The 23776-nt window shown below is 34.4% G+C and overlaps 2 protein-coding genes across 4 annotated transcripts in view; one reads left to right on the forward strand and one right to left on the reverse strand.

Annotated features, from left to right (window-relative positions):
- Positions 1 to 2147: 2147 nt before the first annotated feature.
- LOC115210360 (tubulin alpha-1 chain-like) lies at positions 2148 to 8014 on the forward strand. Its single transcript, XM_029778922.2, has 3 exons — positions 2148 to 2381; positions 5427 to 5649; positions 6776 to 8014. Exons 1-3 carry the CDS (start codon positions 2379 to 2381, stop codon positions 7909 to 7911), a joined length of 1362 nt encoding a protein of 453 aa, XP_029634782.1. The 5' UTR covers positions 2148 to 2378; the 3' UTR covers positions 7912 to 8014.
- A 5886-nt stretch (positions 8015 to 13900) lies between these two features.
- Positions 13901 to 23776, reverse strand: part of LOC115232659 (transmembrane protein 131) — a 69243-nt gene continuing 59367 nt past the window's right edge. For 2 of the 3 annotated variants that reach the window (XM_036505038.1, XM_029802679.2), the window contains 8 exons: positions 23494 to 23636; positions 23189 to 23275; positions 22703 to 23059; positions 22180 to 22252; positions 19511 to 19647; positions 18171 to 18254; positions 17957 to 18072; positions 13901 to 15283 (listed from right to left, as the gene is read on the reverse strand). In XM_036505038.1, coding sequence (XP_036360931.1) covers positions 15155 to 15283; positions 17957 to 18072; positions 18171 to 18254; positions 19511 to 19647; positions 22180 to 22252; positions 22703 to 23059; positions 23189 to 23275; positions 23494 to 23636 — 1126 coding nt within the window. In that variant the 3' untranslated portion in view covers positions 13901 to 15154. The remainder of the gene's footprint in view (positions 15284 to 17956; positions 18073 to 18170; positions 18255 to 19510; positions 19648 to 22179; positions 22253 to 22702; positions 23060 to 23188; positions 23276 to 23493; positions 23637 to 23776) is intronic. The other variant, XM_029802686.2, reaches the window with a different exon arrangement.

Below are 23776 nucleotides of genomic sequence, written 5' to 3' on the forward strand. Positions count from 1 at the left end.
CATTAATTTTAGCGGGCTTGCCTTGCAAATTAAAGGTGTCTAAGAATCTACATAGTTGTTCATATCGGTATTGACATCTAATACTTTTTGTGTTAGACCATCTCAATAACATTAGAAGAGAAAAGGGAAATTGAAATTGCTATCACTACGATTTCTCTCTTATAAGCGATAATTTGTGAAGTGAAGGCAAATGATTACAGTTCTAAAGATATACACAGCTGTCATATCGATTATATTGAGATCTAGTAATACATTTTAAAATGTTGATTCAACAGCAAATTGGCACAAAGCCACCTTTTTGTAGTTAAGGGGTACATTTGATTAAAATGACCTTAGTACATGTTTATCAAACCCAGAGATGAAAATAAAGTCAACCTCACCAGGATTTTAATCCAAAATGTCAAAGGACTAAAACGAAATAGTTATTTCAGCTTTCCCGTTTGAGCTATTTATCCTTTTATATTATAATCTAACCATAAATTTGAGGAAAATGTGCATAAACGCAGACAAAACCGACTAGTTAAGAAGTTAGTTTCAAAATCAGGAGGTACCAGGTTCGATCCCATTGAAGCATCTTGAGCAAGTGATCGACGCATATATTAAGTTCTGGTCGGTAGAAGCCTTAAAAGCCTGTCAGGTGGAATGAAGTCAACTGAAGAGCCAGTCATTTACACTGTGCCGCGTTGATTCTTCAAGAGAAATATGTTAAGGGTACAATTGCCAATGGAAAACTCGCCCATTCATATGCCAATTTAACAATTAGTTCAGTTCATCGGTCAACTGAAATACACATCTCTAAACAGAGATCCAGCCACTTCACTTTTATTTATATTTTTAAAATTTTACTAATGTACATATCAATAAATGAATTTCGCGTCAGTTCCAACGAATATGGTTTCTAGTTCTATTAACGGAACCTATTATTTTATACTAGCAGTATCGCCCGGCGTTGCTCGGGTTTGTAAGGGAAATAACTATAAAGCATTTTTAGAGAGTTATAGCCAAAAAATGGAAAAAAATTATGGTAAATTTTTTTTAGTTAAAAAGGTCGAGTTGCGTCCCCTAGACAGTCTGTGGTTTGTGTTTCTGATTCTCGACCCCATGTCGAATTTATCGATTTTTTTCAGAACTGGGGGAACTTTTCAAAATTTTCGCTGCGTTAGTTTTGAATTATGACATTGGGCTATGTATGTGTCAAGTTTCATCAGAATCGGTTGAAAGCCGTGGTCAGAGTGAGGGTACAACCTAACAGACACACAGAAACACACACAGACAAACTGCCGTTTATATAGAGAGAGATGTACATAGATAGCTATATATCTTACGTCCTTAACGTAATGTTGAGGTAAACTCAGCGCGATAGCTCTTGTTAAGGCTGTGCCTTCGAATTACAGGTACACACACACACGTTCCTTCTCTAAGTCTCAGCTAACTTCAAACCAATGATTTTTAAAAATACCCCCTAGTTGACCATGCCCTCATTTTATCATTTCATTTAGTAAAAGCAAAAAGACGCTGACATGACATGAAATACAGCCAAAATTTTGAAATGTATGTGTGTGTATACATATTCACACATACAATATTGTCAGTTCTTGTGTGTGTCCACACAAAGTGTATGCGTACATTTATTTCAAGAAATTAAATTGGAGAGGAATGCAAATAATGAATACAATGATTTTCTTTAGATTTACATTTAAAAGTATCGATCTTTAATTTCAATAAATTATTACCAAGACAATTGCTGTTACCTTTATCTTTATAAGCAATTTTTTTTTAAATCAAAGGACTGAAATCTTTAGACCAATTTAGGTCACAATAGCTTCTGAACAATGGAAACAAGTAATTACAAAATGTAACAAAATCAAGTTAATCGGTTTGCTAGAAATAACAGCCAAATTTATCTCAAATCACACTGTTTTTCGAAAAAAAGGAGCATATATTGGATAATGTGGCCCTGCATACCCTAAGACTAAAAAAAAGTGTGGGATAGCCTTGGCTGGAACGCCTTTGAGCATAAATCTGCTCCAGCAGGGCTGACCTGGGGCTAAACAACGACAAAAACCATAACTTGTTGCAATTGAGTAATTCACAGAGACGTTTTCATTGGACGCTTGGCGATTGATCCAGCGTTCCCAACCAGTTTGTTTGAAACCGTTGAACAGTCATTGGCTTTTTTGATTGGTTAGTTGTGATTAGTTAGTTTTGTAATCAGACGACCGTTGTCCAACTCTGCTGTCCACAGATTACGCCATCTCTTGTTTTGACTTTTCACCCACACGGTTACCAACTTATTGGTTATTTTTGTGGCGCGATATTTCCTTTCCCCCCAAATCTGAACTTTTCTCCTCTCTTCGTTGCACGCACGTGTCACCATCATGGTAAGCAGTTTGCTCCTTTTTTTCCATTTATTGAACCTTATATTACCTCTGATTGAAACCCTTCATTTTAAAAGATTTGTTTGTTTTCATTTCTTGCCTCATTTTTTGAAATAGTATAATTTTCATTGAATTGGAACCGTCAAATATCTTAACTATGTCGTCCAGTACTATTGAGTTGGCAATGGTCAACAAGAAACATTTAAAATAAGGCAATTTCAGACAAAATAAATATAATGTATTCAAAAGTGTATTGTAAAATGAAGATTTAATGTCAAAAAGTATATAGATATTCAAAACAATCTTCACGAATATATCATTCGATTTGTGATCATATTCAATAAGTTGAGTGAGCAATGACATTTAGAACTTCAAAATTTAAAACTCTGTCTGACTCCAAAGGAAGTAAACTTATTGGATGCTTGGTTATTTAGTAATATTAATTATGGACCCAGTTCTTAAATGAATTTATCCAAATTATTGAAGAAACGATTTTCTCTATGAATTAAGACTTTTATAAGCGTTATTTTCTATTTTAATTTCACGAGCTACTTGATTTGGATGTTTTCTTAACTCTTAAGACTAGTCAACTGTTTTGTGTAAATCCTAATTATTTCGATACAAAATATATCAATGAATCAAAATTTGCTTAGAAATTTTATCGGAAACAATTGTACTAATTGGTTTCAAATGTTAGCACAATGCCAGCAATTTCGAAAGATGGGGTAAGTGGGTTACACCAACCCTAGTTTTCAACTGGTACTTATTTTATCGACTCTGAAAGAATGAAAAGCAAAGTAAATCTCAGCGGAATTTGAACTCAGAACGTGATGACGGACGAAATGTCGCTAAGCATTTTGTCCAGCGTGCTGACGATTCTGCTAGCTCACTGTCTTTTTACAAATATTACTGATTAAAAAAGTCTATTCCCGCTTTTTGTTCCTGTGGACTAATTCAATCATATTTAGATGTTTCTTACCTTCAAAACTTCCAACGAAGTCACTTACTGGATATTTTAAATGCGCTTTTCTCAAGGACATTATCCGAAAGATCGCCATCTTTGTGAACTCCCGCCACAAACAAGACATTTCCATGGCGGTCTAGCAGGCTAGCCGGTATTATGAATGAAAGTATATTAATGAAACCAGATACTTGACCTCTCATTCTAGGGAATCAATTCAAAGGAGCCAAATACCTAACTATACTGTGGGAAATAGTCTGTTTTCGTAATTTCAATTGAGTCAAATGTTAATCATCGCACTATGCAGTTATAGGATTTAGCAGGTATTTGAACAATCTGAAATGTGAAGTTTAAAAGGAACTGAAATCGAATCTGTCAAGAGAACATATTGACTTGTAATTCAGTTTAATCTAGTTTAATTAATTGGTGTATTGAATGAATATATTTCTGTAACTTACTGGATGTGGCAGAAATTTTCCTACATGAAAAATGTCGGAAAATTTTGACATTGATAATTGATGTCACTTTTTGGTCACCCACGTGCATTGAATCGCTCCCAGTTGACGATGGACATCTTCATGCAATGCATAAATCTGTAAGGGGTTCGCCCTTCTTACACTACTCATTTGGCTTATGTGGTTAATTGTAATGGCTTTTCCAAAAAATGGTTGGCGGAGATAAAGAATACGCACACCACCCGTTCTCGGCATAACCCTTACACTAACCGCCGAAAACGGGTGGTGTGCGCATTCTTTACCTTCGCCAAATGGTTTTGCTTAGAATCGTCTAAACTTTATAGAACGATAAATAGAAAAAAATTGTTGGGTGAAACACTTTCTAATTAAAGATAGTGCCCCCAATGAAAGGAAGTATGGTTATTATAAATAGTACAGTGACTCAAAGCCAGAGTTTCTGTAGCAATGTTAACCCTTTTCCTCCAACCGTAAAAGGTGGTCGGGATATTCGAGAGCCTAACTGGTGTATTTTTTCAGACATCAAGATACTACCAATAAAGTATATGAGATCAAAAGTCAGATTTCTGTACCTACCAATACAAATTGGTGATCTTTGAGAATTTCTTGGACCTAAGAAATTGTTCATGCACAAAAAATAGGCTATGCGCGCCAAAAGAAAAAGCAAATAATGAAAGTTGTTTTACATATATTTCATAGGAGTTTTATTGCGAAATAATTTAAACCCGTACAGTTTTCTTTGCTTTCATCGTAGTTTTAGTTTTAAATTATTTTTCACTTCATTTATTATATAACAAATATAGCTACAGAGATCGTACATTTAAATTTAGGGAACGATTGAGATAGCTGTTATATATTTATTCAAATTTTTACAGAAAAATTCAAATGTAGTTTTCGTTTATTGAGATATACCACTAACTTTATCAAAAGAAACTATTTCGACAATATTTGTAAAAAAAGTTTTTCAGCTGAATCGCTTATGTTTGTATTTTTGTGTGTGTTTAGTATGCGTATAACACGCAAATATACATACTCAAAGAAAAAGTACATGAACATAAGCGATTCAGCTAAAAAAAAAAAATTAATGAAATATTGTTTACGGAAATTGTCAAACAGTTTCTCTTTTGATAGACTTTCTCCGAAAGATCGCCATAATTATTACGTACTAGATTATATATTTCAAGAAAATCATCGTAAAGTTTAAGCGTCAGATGTCGTTTCTATCTTACGTGTTTATATTTCTCTATATATCTTACTCATCTGTTGTACGTGTTAAAAATAAAGTCAAACAAGGCAAGAGGGATCGTTAGGACCAACGCTGACCGTTAGATATTCTGGACGCTGGTAAAGTGTCAAAGAAGCAATGTCAACAAACATCAAACAATAACTAACGAGTGAATGGATGCATACGTAAACATTACCTTGTTACCAGCGTTGTGTTGTATTGAAGCCATATGGATAGAACTATTCCAATCATGGCGGTAGACTGGGTAGATGAAATCATCCCACTCAAGATGACCATGAATTTGTGAAAACAAAGTGATATTTCAATCATATGAAGTGGGATTTTTTTGTTATTGTTTTTAATTGCTTAAACATGTTTTATATTCATAGCGTGAATGCATCAGTGTTCATGTGGGCCAGGCAGGTGTACAGATGGGTAATGCCTGCTGGGAACTGTACTGCCTAGAACATGGTATCCAGCCCGACGGACAGATGCCATCTGACAAGAGTATTGGTGGCGGAGATGATTCGTTCAATACGTTCTTCAGTGAAACGGGAGCTGGAAAGCATGTCCCCAGGGCCGTGCTTGTGGATCTTGAACCTACTGTAGTTGGTAAGTACAGTCCATTACCTCCTATTAGGCGGATGATGGACAAGTTCACTTAGAATAAGGACAGGATTTAAGTTGCTGATGGTAGACGTTTTCATTAAATGTTATAGAATATGGAGCTCATGCACTTCCCAACAACGTCACTATGGGATCAAACTGAAATGATAAAAGGTAAAAATCTACTCAAGATTTGCAGTAACAGGTAAAGGTACCAATCCAGGTTTCTGAAGTTTTTAGGTATTTCATATTTATGAACTGTAGTAGCTTCATTGGCTATAGGGTTTCAACAGGCTAATCATGGCTCCATTGAATTTTAAACGGCAAGAGTTACATACGGTTGTTTATATAATCTTTAAAGAACATATCACAAGATTTTGAAGGCACCAACTTAAACCTTGTTTTAAATCAAAACATTTTAACTCAAAACATTTACATACATACATACACATATATAACAAGCTAAAAAAACACTTGTTCAGTTTGTTATGAGAATGCAATCAAGGAATTCACCAAGAACTTATTGTAATATCATAATAATGGTGATTATGATTCTTTCTGATCAAGAACATGATTAAGACATTCAATAAATCTGATCACCTCAACTAGAGAGAGAAAAGAAAAGCAAAGCTGATTCAGCGGTGGTGCCCCAGCATGGCTGCGGCCTTCGGGCTAAAACATTTTTAAGGATTTAAGGATAGGGATATTTGAGTAGGACAGGACAAAACTACTTCTGTAGTGTATTTAACTTGGTGTCATAATTATGTATTTCTCTTTTACCTTGGTTCCCTTTACAATTCACTAGCACATTAACCATAACTTGGAAGCTTTTGTTTAATTTTTTTGCTGATAGAAATGTTTTTATTTCACAACTATTTAAATGAAGGAACTTTTCCATTGTCAACGTTTGCTTTTCCTTCTCAAAGAAGTATGAGTTCAATGAGGTATTTCACAATTTCCTCATCCTATGGAATTTGTAGTGATATGAGCACACAAATTGTCAACAAAGAGTCAAGTATCATTTACTGGCTACTTTATTACTTAGATCTGCTTTGAAATGATCCTTATTATTTATTTTGTTTTTCTCTTTAGAAAAAGTTTTTATGACTAACTTACCAATTTTCTTTTTCAGATGAAGTTCGTACTGGTACATACAGACAATTGTTTCATCCAGAGCAGCTTATTACCGGCAAAGAAGATGCTGCCAATAATTATGCCAGAGGCCATTATACAATTGGGAAAGAAATTGTGGACTTGGTTTTGGATAGAATTCGTAAGCTAGCTGATCAATGTAGTGGTCTTCAAGGTTTTCTAATCTTCCACAGTTTCGGGGGTGGTACTGGTAGTGGTTTCACCTCACTTCTGATGGAACGACTAAGTGTAGACTATGGTAAGAAGTCAAAACTAGAGTTTTCCATCTATCCTGCTCCGCAGATTGCAACTGCTGTTGTTGAACCTTACAATTCTATCCTTACTACTCACACAACGTTGGAACACTCTGACTGCGCTTTTATGGTGGATAATGAAGCCATATATGACATATGTCGACGTAATTTAGATATTGAACGTCCCACTTACACCAACCTGAACAGATTAGTTGCTCAGGTTGTCAGTTCTATCACAGCATCTCTACGTTTTGATGGGGCTTTAAATGTTGATCTGACTGAATTCCAAACTAATTTAGTGCCATATCCAAGAATTCACTTTCCCCTAGTTACATATTCTCCTATCATATCAGCTGAGAAAGCCTATCATGAACAACTGACAGTTGCAGAGATCACTACAGCTTGTTTTGAACCGTCTAACCAAATGGTTAAATGTGATCCTCGTCATGGTAAATATATGGCTTGCTGCATGCTCTACCGTGGAGATGCTGTGCCTAAAGATGTGAATGCAGCCATAGCTACAATCAAAACCAAAAGGACTATTAGGTTTGTTGACTGGTGTCCAACAGGATTTAAAGTTGGCATTAATTACCAGCCCCCAACCGTTGTTCCTGGAGGTGATTTGGCTAAAGTTCATAGAGCTGTGTGCATGTTAAGTAATACAACAGCTATTGCTGAGGCCTGGGCACGGCTTGACCATAAGTTTGATCTCATGTATGCTAAGAGAGCTTTTGTTCATTGGTATGTAGGTGAAGGTATGGAAGAAGGTGAATTTTCAGAAGCTAGAGAAGATCTTGCAGCTTTGGAAAAAGATTATGAAGAGGTTGGAGTTGACTCAGGAGACATGGGAGGTGAAGAAGGAGAAGAGGAAGAGGAGTTCTAAAAGCAGAAATGTTGAATGTTCAAGTATTTCTTACATATCCTCCATACTTTGAGTTTATGGATTGAAAATTTGATTAAAATATTTTCCAACTTGTTCAGCTTAAGCCTTGATTGTTGCTACTTTCTATTTCAGTGAAAATGTTTGCTGAATTTGGTGTATTTTAAAATAATTCTGAAACAAAAATCAGAATCTTTGAAATTTTAACTGTTGCATGACAGATTATTACAGGAAGATTTTAAAATTAGAAAACTACATTTCTAAAAGATTTTTAAAGACTGCAAAGAATATTTAAAATTTTTATTTTCTTAATAGAAAACCAAACAGAAATTCAATTTTTTTAAAATCATGTGTTTTATTTTTGAACTGTACTAATTGTTCCATTCAGTTGAAAAATATTAGTACATCTAACTTGCTCAAAAAAGCTTGCAAAAAAAAAAATCCATCTTTTCCCACCTTGAAACTAAAAAAAGTATTTGGTTGTATTGCATATTCTTATTCCTATTTTGTGTCTCAACTATGTTTGGTTGTATTACTTTGATAAAATAAAAATCGATTTTAAAATTCTGCTACATAATATTAACACTATGCGTAAATATTTCGTCATTTTGCTAAAGAGGAACTGGTGTAGCAATATATGTGATGACCATTATCTTAACATTACCACAAGCTCTGATAATTTGGCTTGCTAGAATATAGCAGCCAAATTTCCCTGTATTGTCTTAATTAAAATGACACATTAGATAATGACGTCCTAAGTACTGTGCTGTCTTTTTACAGTTAAACATTGCACTCATTGGGCTTCTTCAGGAATGCAGTGTTAGTACAAAACTCTTTAACCCTTTCGTTACTATATTTCTGACCAAAATACACCCCTCATGAGTTTCAATTAAATTCTAAAATAATCATTAAATAACTAACTTTTTTTTACTTATCAACATATTAAGGTGATATTTGGAACATAATTAAAGAAAGGGTTCTTAATCAATTCTATTGCATAACTTTTGTCTCAAAGTGACTTTAATTACAGGTAAATTGAGCAAAAGGTAAAAATATTAAAATTTTGTTTAAACATCATAGAAAATGAATCATCAGCTAATATTCAAATGGGTATGCAACAAAATTTTGATAAAGAAGAATTGTGCACATCACTATATCATCAGTTGAATTTAATGCACAACAGGTGTACCATAAAGGTGGAATAAAGTGAAATACTGGAATCCACCGGAAGTTTGACTGAACTAAAGAAATCGGTCAAAAAATAATATACGGCCCTGGTTATGGTATGGAAGTGATCAATTCCAGACCACATCGTTCCCTAGGCCATGCTGACTAACATTATTTTCCCTGTATAAAAACTAAATCCACGCAGTACCCAGTATTTGCTTCACAAATTTTCCGAAATTTGAACCCCTATTTTGTGTTTGTTTACATTTTACGTAAGTTTGTTTCAGCATTGATCGCTTCAAACAATAACTTCCAGACCACATCATACCCTAAGCCATGCTGACTAACATTAGTTTCCCTGTATAAAAACTAAATCCACAACAGTACCCAGTATTTGCTTCACAAATTTTCCAATTCGGAATCAATGCTTGATAACATGAAACTCCAATCCATTTTCAAAGTTGAAGAAAAATCGATGCCGAAAAAAATCTCCCAAAATTCAGGGAATTAAAATTACACGTCGATCGTTGTACAAAACTAGATGAACTGTTTACGAAGTATAATCACATGTTTTCACGAATGTACTAAAAGAGATTTGCTCTGATATTCTCATTTAAATATGAATAGGTAAATTTGGGCGGTTTGGTCACATTAACTAAAATTTTTTTTGGGCGGTTTGGTAATGAAAGGGTTAAACTCACTTTCTACATGATCATACCCTGTTACCAAGAAAGGCAAACTCTACCAACAATTATCCTATTGCATTTATTTCCAATATTTCATAGCTAATGATAACACTGAATTTTTCTCTTTAATGACCATTTGTAAGGTTTTTGAAAAGCTAGATATTCTCTATAACTATCATCTCAAGAAATTTGGTGAAAACAATGTTGCCCTCAAAGTCTGCCATACAAATTTTTCAAAACTACCCTTCTACTGGACTCCATTTCTTGTATTGGTAGCATCCTATCAGATTGTGCTATTGTATATGTTGATAAATTCTTTATGTCCCACACTACCAATACTATTGTGTGCAGGACTTAGTTTTGTCTTCCTTCTCTTCTGCACATCAATAATCTATCTACTGTCATGTTCAAAAATACCCATTCCTTTACAGATTTCATTCTTTGATTTTCCTTATCCACATCATCTACAATAATTCCATGAACAGAGACCTCAATAATAGCCCTCAATGGGACCTATGCTAATCTTGTCTCAATAAAAAAAGCTTTATATTAAAAACATTGCACCACACCTACCTTGAACATGAATAGTACACAATTACAGTTTTTGAAGTCACAAATGTTGGGCATCACTATTTTTAAGGATCTTGTGAAATCCTTAGTATAGCTAAGACCATGTGCCAAAGATCATTTTGTCTATTCAGGGTCAAACATACTTCAGTCTCCAGACCCACTCTAGCATATTGCTTGTATATGTAATTATGCTATCACTGCACACACATCCTAGACTTTAACCAGTGAAAGGCCACTTAACTGCTTGGCATAAATTCATAGACATTCTCTAGCATCTGGCCCACTGACATAGTAACTCCTCTCTGCTTTTTCTGTGCCACCTCCACTCAGGCACTCATAAATCCCTTCCCTCCTCTTATGCTCAAGCCCTGCACTATTCACTACACTCAGACTGTCAACCCCCTGAAGCTTCCTCTGTTCATATCTTAGCTGTACCAATTTGCAACAAATTAAGTTGGATACCGATCTCAGAAGGGCTTTGCAAAGACTAAGCGCTGCTCCTTCCTCCAGGTCTAGCATGTACAAAAAAAGAAAAACATTTTGTTCAAATGCTAAATGACAAGATTTTGAGTATTATATTCTAACTAAAGAGTAATTTAATCAGATTTCTGAATAAGATTTTCATAAAAAGATTTGAATTGGGCACTTGTTTAGCTCATTGTGACCATATGCTTAAGAAGGACTGAGTGTTTTAATTTTCAAAATTAGTTGCTTGATTTTGAGTTATAATTGCATAAATCACTTGCTGCATTTCCTAGCTACAATTATTAAAGTGTTGCTTAAAAATATTTATGGCACTTAAATTTTAATTGGAAAGAATGGTCAAACCAATAGTCAGCCTTGTCTTAGTTGATCCTAAGATAACTAACAATTATATAGATGCTGAAATTATAGGCCTGAATATAATCCATGAGTGATATTCCATTAGACACTCTTAGGCCAAAATCTCATCAAATCAGTGCAGCTATAATTTAATGCTCACATGTAACTGATGTAATTTTCTCCCAGAATATTTTATTATTGACATTCCATTCATTTACAAACTTGAAAATATCTTTATTCTATGTCTGTCTTCACTGTTGTAACATTGAGGTAGGCTAATTTTCCTAGCATTTAGTGAAGGTTTTCAATTGATAATGCATTGAAGTTTCATAGGTTTAAAGATAAATCCGTTTGAACATAACAAATTCCTAGAGAGCAGGATCTAGTTCTGATAAAAATCCTTTAGTTCTATTACCCCAAAGAATATAACAGTTTCTTACAAAATGGTGAAAGCAGGACTTTTCCCTTCACAAAAAATGTCCTGAAATATCAGCTTATGTCTTAAAATTTCAAGGTATATTGTGGTTAAAAAAAAAGTCATCAGAAGCCTACTTCTTGATTAAACTCTTCATTAAGCCATTATCTGCACTTGAACATTCCTAATCACTACTTGCATTAGCACCAATTTCATGCTCTTTTCTCAAGGGCAAGGCAAACAGACAAGATGTTTACAGGTACTATGTACCTTCCCAAACCGTTTTGAGTATAATCACAAAATTAGCACTTGTCTATATATTTAACATCAGTTTTGCATGGTTTTTCTTCTCAAGGTCCGGTACAATCTCACTGCATGGTATCTTGGGCAAATTGGCATTTTCTATAACTTTGTATCAAATTAGGTACATGGAAACAGTATATCAGGTGGATTGTACACACAATTCAAAAAGATACAGGCTTGTAATGTTGATTTGACTAGTGAATTCTGTTTAGGATTGCTTCACCCCTTACATTGATTCAGGAGCAGGTATATTTTGTGGAGCCAAATTAAAATCATTAAAAACTGCTCAATATGTTTAATACAAACCAGTGGCATCATTTCCTGAAACTTCGTTTTAATGTTTGATCAGTGTAAGGTGGTGAGCTGGAAGAATCATGACTGTACCAAGGGAAAATGCTGAGCAGCATTTTGCTTGTTCTTACACTGAGGTCAAATTCAGCCAGTCAACTAAGCCTTTCATCCTTTTGGGTGGGTTGATAAAATGAGTACCTGTTGAGCATTGGGGTTGATGCAATCAAAACTTATACCTTCCCCTGACATTGCTGGTCTGGTACCAAAATTAGAAACCAATATTTCAGAGCAATATGCAGTATTTAAGTCCTTCCATTAATAGCATCTGTATGAGATTGTCTTCAGATTGCTGTTTTCCCCAACTTATAAAGCTTCTCTTCTACCTTTCATAATATTAAATTGGTTCTGATGGTATCTGCTTTATAACCAGAAATACATCCTTCCAGTAATAATCAAACTCTTTGGTCTTATGTCTGAAAATCTCCAACACTTTAGGGGCACAGTACCACAGACTTAATACGCTCAACTGCTTTAGAGGTGACATAATTATTTACTATTGGAATCCTTGAGCTTTGTCCTAGCACTGGCCAAAAGGCATCTTAACCAAGCTTCAGTCAAATCAAGAACTGCAGTATTTCTCCATATTGTACTGATGTCATTATTCCCAAATAGATTATACTTATTCCGAACAGTCTTGTTTGAGTCCATTAATGTAATCCCATAGTATTCATCAAAATAAAACTAGTTTTATACGACATAACATTTGGAAGTAGAAACTGGATGTTCTAACTTTTTGCTCTGTTCATTTTGCATGATGGGTATGGGTTACCCTCAGCAAAGGAGTAACTGATCATTTTAATTTTTCTATCTTTTATTAGACTGTCACCATGCCAGGACATCACCTAGAAGAATTTTTAGTCGAATTGACCCTAGTACCTTTTACATTTTAAATTTTAAGCCTGGTACTTATTCCACTGGTTGCCAAGTTATGGGGACGTAAACATGCCAACACTGGTTATGTAATGGTGAGGGAGAAACAGATACAAAAACACACACGATAGGATTCTTTCAGTTTCTGTCTACCAATTCTACTCAAGGCTTTGGTTGGCCTGAGACTATAATAGAAGATACTTGCCCAAAGTGCCATGCAGTGGGACTGAACCTGGAATTGTGGTTGGGAAGCAAGCTTCTGACAACACAACCATGTTGGCTTACATTTCCTATGCTCAAATGAAAGTATATTGGAGAAAACTTTCCTGCAGTTGGATGCTCTTCCTGTTATTAACTCTCACTTATTTTCAATCAAAGTTATAATAATGCAATCTATCAAACAACTTAGACATGCTTTTGTGGTGAACTTGAAGCAATTGACATTGCCAGCAAGGGCTTTGTATGGAATATCATGAGAGTGAACTTAGATTAATACTAGAGATAATCACAAATACAATTTTAGTATTTGCTAAATGTTTCATTATGGAAACAAGATTTGAATGATTCATATAGCCAAAAAAGTCCAAAAGTTATGATCATGGTATTAGTTAAAGGAACCCTTGGAGTTGATGTTTCCAACAAATGGAGCTTGTGCCTACAGTTATGAAGAGGTTGGAAGAGATTTGTCTTGGCATGATATGAACATAAGGAACTACTCAGTCAAAAGAAGAGTCATCATAAAAGCCAGCCATACTGATGGTTAAAGAAGAAATGAAAACATTGAGAAAAATAAAAACAAAAGACAATCTGCAGTAAAAAAAATTTAAAACAATTTATTTATTGTTTTTTTTCTTAAATTTACTTTTCTCAAATTGCTGTTGGCATGTGATCTGGCTGAGGGCACTACTTGATAGGCCAGAAGAGCTGATCCATTTTAAAAACTGCTTTCTTTATAGTTTTATCATCTGAGTTGGGTTTTTTTGGGTGGGAGATGCTTTCTAGTCAACAGGGAACTCCAGGCAAATTGTATGAGTAGAAGAACTTTGTAGGTGGGGCACAAGAGAGAGACCAGAAATTTGACGGAAAAGTGCAAGAGAACATAAGCTGCCAGCTTTGCTCCGAGCATGAAACACAAACGTGGAAATGAACAGAACAGAAAAAAGAAAAAAGCTTTTGTGGGGAGGGGGAATAAAAAGAGGAATAATAAGTGACTAGAAGATTGTAGGCCCTTACCACCAAAGTTAGTCGAATATTAAGAGTTTCTATGTTATTAAGGTAACAAGATGGAAGTCCTGGAGTAAAGGTCTGAAAGTTAATTCTGGTTATCATTCCTGTTTTTTGCCCACTGAAAGCAAGAACATTCTTAAGGTTAGTAAATATTGGTGGGGATAGTGGTATAACTTAGGGATTTTTCATATCTCGGGATGGAAATAAAAAAATAGAAAAAATTACAGAAAGCTGGCAGTGTGGAGAATTTATAAAAGAAAAAAAAGTTTTCTTTACAATTTGAGCAAACCCTAGATTTTGAAAAAGTGTCTTTGTTAAATAATTTAAAAAATAAAATCTATAATTTAGTTGATCAGTAAGGGTGCAAGTGGTACAGTTGTCAGCCTGGCATTAAACATCTGGTCTAAGTCGCATTTCTAGTAAAGATCAATTTAACCAATTTTAATTAACATGAAGTGCATAAGAGTGACAGGAGATTGAGATAGATAGAAGAGAAATGAGACAGAAAGAGGAAGATACCATAGGAGAGAGAGAGAGAGATAGAATATCATAAGCTAGTGTGAGTAGGAAGTAGATCCAAAGCGAATCTTGAGAAAACTGCTGAAATTTCAAAGAGCCAGGGAAAAAGATAAGCCGTTGTTTACTTAGATAAGAGAACTGCATTGGTAGCAATGCAATGAAACCTGGTCTGATAAGCTGCAATAAATGCAGCTTCTAGGAAAAAAAATTAATAAATAAAGGAGAGAAGAACAAAAATAAAACGGCTGCAATTGACTGCTTAAACAAAAAAACAAACAGAAAAACCTTCCAATATATAAAGAAGCATATTTTTGTTTTAATCCTTCAGATGATTGTGAGGGACATTCCAGTCAAAGTTGGTGTTAGAGGATGAAGAACGTGGTGGACCCCAAATGCGAGCCATTGGATTGAAAGGGTCATATGTACTGGTTGATGGCAGAGTCTCCTGTAGAAAAAAAAAATTGTTGGTAAATAAAAACAGAATTTAAAAGAATAACTTCAATATTAGGAAGCAAAAATTAATTAATTGGATAGGAGACTGATAATTTTAAACTTCATTTCTGTATATGAGCACACTAGCATTGTGCTATTCAACAGTCCAGTCCACTTAAGCAGAATTAGGAAGGAATTTACTTCCGGTACATATAACTGCACTAGATTGATCAATCATGAAAAATCAATTGATCTGATTACGCTCTCGGACAACAGGTGTTACAATAACAAAACAAAGTTATGTCTCCAATATAATTGTTTTGTTATTGTATAGTTAACAGAATTTCTCTACAATTGTGGTCCTGATTCAGTGCTCCTCAGTACAATTTGATAATCTGCAAGATGAACTGAAAATTTTTTCAGCTGTAGAAAAAAAAAAAAAAATAAATGTGGACTTGCGGATAGATACAGGCTGGCTGTATGGTAAGAAGTTTGCTTCCCAACCACATGGTTCTGGGTTCAGTCCCATTGTGTGACACCTGGGACAAATGTCTATTATAGCCCTGGGCCAACCAAAGCTTTAAGTAGATTGATAGAATAAGTACCAGGGTTGATATTTTCAACATAAATTTCTTCAATGTGGTGCTCCAGCATAGTCACTGTCTAATGACTGAAACAAGATATATTACAGAGGGGTGGGGGTTTAGTCCAAACATGCCACATGCATATTTGAACAGGTAATAATATTACAAGATATATCTTTTTCTTATTTCAGTCATTAGACTGTATTCATTTGGGCACAGCCTTGAATGATTCTTTTAATCAAACAAATTGGCCCCAGGACTAATTTTGTTTTTTAAAGCTTGGTGCTTTATTCTAGTCAATTTTTGCTGAACCAAATTTCAGGAATGTAAACAAACCAACACTAGTTGTCAAGCAGTGGTGAGAAACAAGCAAAAAGGTACACACACATATACATGTGTATATGATGGGCTTCTTTCAGTTTCCATCTACTAAATCCACTTACAAGACTGTTTGGTCTGGGACTATAGTAGAAGACACTTATCTTGTACCATGTGGTTGGGGAAGCAAACTTCTTATCACACAGCCATGCCTGCACCTATGTGTATATGTACTGCAAAGGAATTTTCTCTAATTCAAGTGTTAACTTATAGATCATTAGCTTCAGTAATGAATTTTTATGTAAGTTACAACTGATTAAAGTAGTTTAGACTATGCATGTGTACGATTTCTCAACACTGTATACTTATCTAGATTTGAAAGGGTACAAAAAAGTATATTTAAAGTATTTTGCTAAATGTCTAGTAATGATATATTACCCTTAGAAAGTTTTTATCCCTGAGTAGGTATAATGGTTTTTACATGTTTAAATAATAACAGATTAAAGGAGACGGCTTGCTTTATTGTTAACAATGCATATATTGCTATAGTGAGGAGGATATTCGACCCTTTAGTCTTTAAACTAGCCATACCTGGCAAAAATATTCTACCTGCTTTATGGTGAAACTTTGCCAAATCTAGCCTCTCACACCTCAAAACTATAAGAATGCATGATTAATTCAAAATGATGTGAATAAATAAACATGACACTCGACAGTAATCTGGGTTAAACCAATTCAGGATATCCCAGTGAGTGGTAAGTGTCACCTTTATTAGCTGATACATATTCATTTTCATATGCATTTAATTTTCTCAATGATTTATACTAAAGGGAAAGGTTTAGTTAAACAACTCAGTGGTTTCTGCAGATAAATCGATATTTTTTTATTCCTAACTACAATTATTTTGAATATTTGCTTGAGAAAATATATCCAGATCTTGTAGCTAACAGAAATGGAGATATAGTAGATGAGGTTAACCATTTAGATATGTTATGATAAGGTAGTTTGAGAGGATAAGGTTGTTACTAGCATTTATAACAGACTGATAACTTAAATTTTCCTACTGCAACCTTGCACTAAGAGTAGGGCATAATGTGTTTTCCTGTTAGGTTATTAGATACAGTAGGATTATTAACGAAGTTAGTGTATTTTTGGAGAGAAAGAAAATGTTAATGATGCATACAGAAAAATCAAGGTTACATTAAGAAATTGACAGTTAAAATTGTTAACTGTTGCTTGGGCAGACATGCTCAGATCTTGAGAAAATTTGAAATAATTTCTAGTTTACAACTTAGTATTGATTTTTGGAATGATTAGTTTCGATCAGTTTCATCATCACCCTCATTTAGCATCCGTTTTCCATGCTGGCATGGTAAAATAGTACTGGCACTGATCATGACTACAATTATTACCAGCACTGGCCAAACAAACTAGTTTAAGTTGTCAGCTCCCACTTTATAAGTTTAAATTTAATCTAACATTAAAGAACTTTAACACAAAATTCGAATGTGTGTGTATATATATATATTTATATTTATTTAAATGTATTTTAAATTCAGGGAGCTCAACCTAGTTGGTATGAACCTGCTTAAGGCCACCTATATTTAAGCATTCATAATTAAATTTGCATTTGAATGTTATAAGATTTCAGTCAGTCAATATCAACATAACTATATACATATAAAAACTTTAGGTATTTAACTAAGCTGTTCCCCAATCTCCAATATACTGGAAATTAAAAATATGCATTAGATATAGTCATGAAACATGAATAGAATACTTACAAAACTTGAAGTCTGTAAGTTGCCTGAAGTTGCCCACATGGTAGGGCTCAAAGGAGAATAATTCCAAGGAGTCTCAGGGACAGAAGTTTGTTGCATCAAGTAGTTGGGCCAGTTTTCTATCAAATGAAAAAGGCAATGTTGTTAGAACTGGGGGGGAAACAACAACAACAACAATAAAAAAATGTCTTAGAATGAAAACTCTTCTCACACTTACCACTTTTAACTTTATACTCTGGTTCAGCCTGAGTGCAGGAGGTTGTCATTGCTGATTGCAGCAGGTTGTAATTGTAAAAGTTTGCTGTAGAAGAAAAACATTCTTCAAATCAAGAAGATACCAGTTGATATGGAGAGAGCAAGTACAAAATATATATCTTAACTTTTGAGAACATTATCAACATCATTTAAATTTCAACAATGATGGGTTTCATAGAATTAATTATATGGGAAGGATTTAACTTGCCATCATTATTTAATGTCAATTTCTCATGATGGTATGGCTTGGACAGCTTGACAGGAACTGGTAAGGCCAGGAGCAGCAGTAGGTACCTTAGTCTATTTTGACTTGATTATAGCTGGATGCTCTTCCTAATGCCAACCACTCCATACAAAATAATTTTATTTATCATTTTTTAGTTTTCTCCTGACCATAAAAGCTTCTGATCTAATTTCCATGACACAATGAGGATTTTAATGTTGAAGCTTAATAAATTATTTTCTACAGAATCATTCACTACTGCAACTGAAACCATCTGTCTTATACAATTTGTATTATAATCAAATAAAAAAACTGAGAAACCTTTATATGCAACATCAGTGTTCTTCAAATTAAATATACACTATAGAGAAATTAAATTTCAAATAGCAATAGTTACTCTAATTAGTCAATAAATTAATGAGAAAGAAAAAATTTACAGAAGGGTAAAGATAAAGACAAAACTTTCAGAGACTTCATCTAGTCAGTCAATGTAGTAGCTCCAAACTGTGTGGCATTGGTAGTACAATGTACCAAGTTGTAGCTATCCATACATAACTTGATCAACAAGCATATTTTTCATTAACTTCATTCCAATAAATATCTCCATCTCTTTCTATTTGTGACACCAGCACTAGAGTTGTTCAACACACTGGACTTCCATTTGTGGGATAGTCATATAGGATGACAATATAGCCAAGATATGCCCTCTAGATTAATATCACCATCACGAAGTGCTCAAGTATCTTTTAACCTATTGAATCACTTTCAGTGAACTTATAATTAAAATGACAGTTCCGCTGTTGATTTTGACAAGGAGCATTCAGTTATTAGACTAAGTGAACTATCTTAATTAATGTGTAACTGGCTGAGTATTCCACAGACATGTACTCTCAGCATAATTCACAAGGCAAATCAGTGAAACAAGACCAACCTTAGGTACATTCCCTCCAACAGGTTTCTACAGTTTCATTCAACCCAATTTCATTCACAAGGCTTGGGTTGACCTGAGGGTATGGTTAAAAAAAAACAAAACAACTCATAGACAACAGTATAGTTGTAGTATGAAACTAGGTACTTACGAGCAGTTGAAGACATCGAGTTATTGGACGAGAAAGAGTCCAAAGAAAACTGAGGAGCTGCTTGGTTCTCAGACCCTATTGAAGTGTCAATGAGGGAAGAAGAGATCTGGTTCTCCCGGATTGATGGAAGACTGAAACTGAAAATAAATAAATAAGGTTAAACTTTTATTTTAGTCATTTGACTGGAGCACTGTCACGAAGGATTTTAGTTGAACAAATTCTAGGACTCATTTTTTTTAAAAAGCCTAGTACTTATTCTATTGTTCTCTTTTGCCAAACTGCTAAGTTACAGGGACATAAACACACCAACACTGGTTGTCAAGTGGTGGTGGGGGATAAATACAGACACACATACATAGATAGATATATACATATGATTGGCTTCTTTCATTTTCTGTCTACCAAATCCACTCGCAAGCATCTATTAAGGTCAGCCTTAATAGATGCTTGCCCATGTACCACAGTGGAACTGAACCCTGAACCATGTGGTTGAGAAGCAAGCTTCTTACCACACAGCTACACCTGCACTTGTTTACAGTTTACAAAGGAAATCCCCAAACACCTTCCTACTATGAGCATTAAGTTTGCCTTTTCTTATAGGTTTGATTAATAGGGAACCTACCAAACAATACCACCAATTCTTCCTATTTTCAGATAGTAGCTTTCTAAATTGAGATTGCACCACTAATAAAGTAATGGAGTATTTTGTAGAAAGAAGTTAGAATTTTCAAAAAATAAATAAAATAAGGGCAACTCATAAATTTAAAGAAAGTGATATCAGGAAAATGTGTAAGCCATCAAATTACACAGATTTGTAATTCCAATGAATTCTAAACTCAATTTACAATGAAAGTAAACAAAGTTTGCTTTAGAAGCATTGAGATGTATTGAAAGACAGAAATAATTTATTCTCAAAAACATGATAATACTAATACAATAGCATGAACAGGATAAACTATCCATATATTGCAGAAAAATTCATTGCCAGCCAGCCATGAGACTAGCACTCATCCCTGTGATTACGCGGCAAGTGCTTTATCTTTAAGCTAAACTGCCCAGTAACGAACTGCTTTGCAATTTTAGGATTTATAAATCTAGCTTTAGAAGCTTTGAGATGTATTGAAAGATACAGAAATAATTTATTCTCAAATGCTATGTATGGATAGTTTATCTTGTTCGTGTTATTGTATAACCATTATCATGCATTTGAGAATAAATTATTTCTGTATCTTTCAATACATCTCAACACTTCTAAAGCAAACTTTGTTTTCATCGTAAGTGGGTTGGAAAGATCTGCAGTAAAGTGCATTACTATTTTACTTCATTCAGAGAATCTGATCCTAGTATGATTAGTTAGTGTTTAGTTTAACCCTTTAGCATTTAAACTGGCCTAAACAGTCAATTGGTTTTCTGCTTAAACTGGCCAGATCCAGCCTATCACACCTAATTTACAATATTATTCTAAATATAAACAATCACATCATCAAAATCTCAAAGCTAAAAGATAATGTAAGATTAATTGAAAACAATGTGAATCAATAAGTATTACATTTGACAGAATAAATCTGGATGCCAGAGGGTTAAATATTGTAGAGTAAAATTTTGGATGGGAAGTAATGAGCAACAAGAGATTTCTTCAAGATTGGAATACAAAAGTTATGAAGTAACAGTATATACAATGGAGCAGTAACTACTGAAACTGAAAAGATACACTTAAAACTTTCTTTGTATTGTTTCACTGAGTTCCTCCTCTCAGTGTTGCAGATGGGAGAGATTAACATTGGCTGTTTTGTAACAATTGATTCAATTTGTAATTCAAAATTAAATGAGGTTGTAGTGCTTCTTGGCAAAAGTAATATTGTCAACATTGCATTAACCATTAAGTAGTATATTTTGTGTAAAGAAGACTTGCAATTCCATACAAATATCAATGTAAACTGATATCATAGCACAGCCAACTTTTGCAGCTAATTGTTGGTCATTTCTGTTCTATGAAGAGCTTAGCTGTGCTCCATTTCACACACACACACACACACACAGAGGAGAAAAAAAAGCTTCACATAACATTAAAATAAGCAAAAGGAAGACAACTTGATGGTGGGTCATCATCATTATTATCATCAATTAATGTCCACTTGTCCATGTTTTCATGGGCTGGACAAAGTTTACTTAGCCAGATTTTCTACAGCTAAATGCTCTTTCTGTTGTTAACCCATACCTGTATAAGGCAATATTCCTTCATGGTGGGCTTCTTTCAGTTCCCATTTACCAAATCCTCTCAAGGTTTTGGGCAGCCAGGAGCTATAGTAGAGGACATGCCCACAGTACCACACTATAGGACTGAACCTAAAACCATGTGGCTGGGAAGCAAATTTCTTAACCACACAACCATGTCTGCATTGAGTACAAAAATTTGTGATGGGTTTATTTTTCAGATTGCAGTGTTCTGAAATACATACAGTTCATGGATTAAGGCCAAGGAATTCCTTTATGATGTGAGACTAATAGTTTTAAGCACATCTGGCAAAGGATCAGTAACTGTCAAAGAGTAAAATAACTGAGTTGAGAATGAAGACCTTCTTAGAGAGGTGACTAGAGAAAAAAAAAAAATGAAATAGGAAAACAGGTACAGCTTCTGCTATGATGATATCTGAAATAAGACAACTTACTTGTTGTAGACAGATGGGCTTGCAGGAGAATTGGTATAGTTGGAGGGTTGGCTGCATCGAGTGGTAAAAGCACCTGGAAAATATTTACAATATGTTAGAAAGGGCAAGACAGAAATATTTCAGAATACATTTAAAAGTAATTTCTTTAAACTAATGCACTTAATTCTTCAAATAAAAAAAAAATATAAAAAAGACTTATTTTTGCTACTCTTCACTGGTAAGTGTGTTGCTAAGTTAACATATGTTTTGTGAATTATAAAAAAAGTGTGTGTGGAATTTATTCTGTTTCAAATGATACAATATCTTTAAAGACCTGCAGTGCACACATTTTCAGTTAAGTAATATCTGTTGTGTCAATAAGAGATTCTCTACATTTTTGTTCAATCTGTGAGATACAGCAGTCATACTGTCCTAAATTTCACACTCAGCCATTAAAAAAGAAAGAAAGAAAGAAAACAAAAAATACCAGGATGGTTACACTGGTTTTTGAGTTGGAGCTGACCTGAGAATAAATGAGCAATACCTGATAGTCCATGGTCTGCAAAAAGGTTGAATTCATTCCATTTATTTTCAACTGGACTGGCAGGAGAGCTGCAAGACTTGTTAGACTTCTGTACAGAAGCTGATGGTCCGATAAGCATGTGAGTGTTGTTAGTATTGTCAATGTTGTTGTTGTTGCTGACCACACTGCTATAACTGCTTGACCGGCTACTAACAGAACTGCTGGCAGGAGAGCTTGGTAATGGAGATGATGAGATCTCTGTGGTGTTGGGATAAAAAGAAGGTGTGCTCAATGCAGTCTGAATCGGAGATGATGTATAGGAACGGTTGTGTTGAAGGGCAAAATTTTCTGTTTGACTTGCTAAATCACTGAGGTCTCCTAGAAAAAAATAAAACAATGCAGTCAGTGATGAGAAGGGAAAATGTTTGATATGAAATTACTATTTCAGGAGAAACATGGGATTACAAATTGACAGCAAACAAGAAAGTCTTCAAAGAGCATTCTTACCAATGGGTGCCACACGAGCTGGTGTGTCCCATGGATCTTTACATTTCCGCATATAATCATTCTCAGATCGGCTAGAAGCATTATCATCTGGAAAAGGAAAGATTGAGAAGATGAATTAAGAAAATATAAAAATTAAAACACAAGGAGCAAAAAATTAAGAAAATAAAAGTGGTAATAGAGAATAAGGCATGTGTAACAGTTTACAAAGATCTAAACTTAGTGAAGGTTGGGTGGACTTATTGCTTATAATACTGGCAAATAGTGGTTGTTTGTATTATAGCAAAAAGGTTTGGAATGGTGCATACCTTCAGAGCTTGTGGTGTACCCAAGCCTGGCTTTTCCTTTATTCTGTCTAGGGGCCTTTTTAGTTTTGTTGACTACTTCCACAGTGTATTCCTTTCTCTCAGGAGATTTCTTAGGTTCCAGATTATAAGGTAGAGCCAGTGTACTGAAATAAAAAGAAGTCAATATATTAGATAGGGAGTTATGCATCTACAATGTTTACTTAAAATCCCCAAATAGTCTACGAAAAGAGGTTCGCCTAATAAAACCCATAGCAGAGCTATATATCCTTCACTACATTTCTTC

This window comes from Octopus sinensis, linkage group LG1 (assembly GCF_006345805.1).
Source record: "Octopus sinensis linkage group LG1, ASM634580v1, whole genome shotgun sequence".
Lineage (NCBI taxonomy): Eukaryota > Metazoa > Mollusca > Cephalopoda > Octopoda > Octopodidae > Octopus > Octopus sinensis.

Coding starts and splice junctions, on each gene's coding strand:
- LOC115210360 (XM_029778922.2), top strand. Junction 5,650..6,775: donor TCTTGAACCTACTGTAGTTG/GTAAGTACAGTC, acceptor TTTCTTTTTCAG/ATGAAGTTCGTACTGGTACA.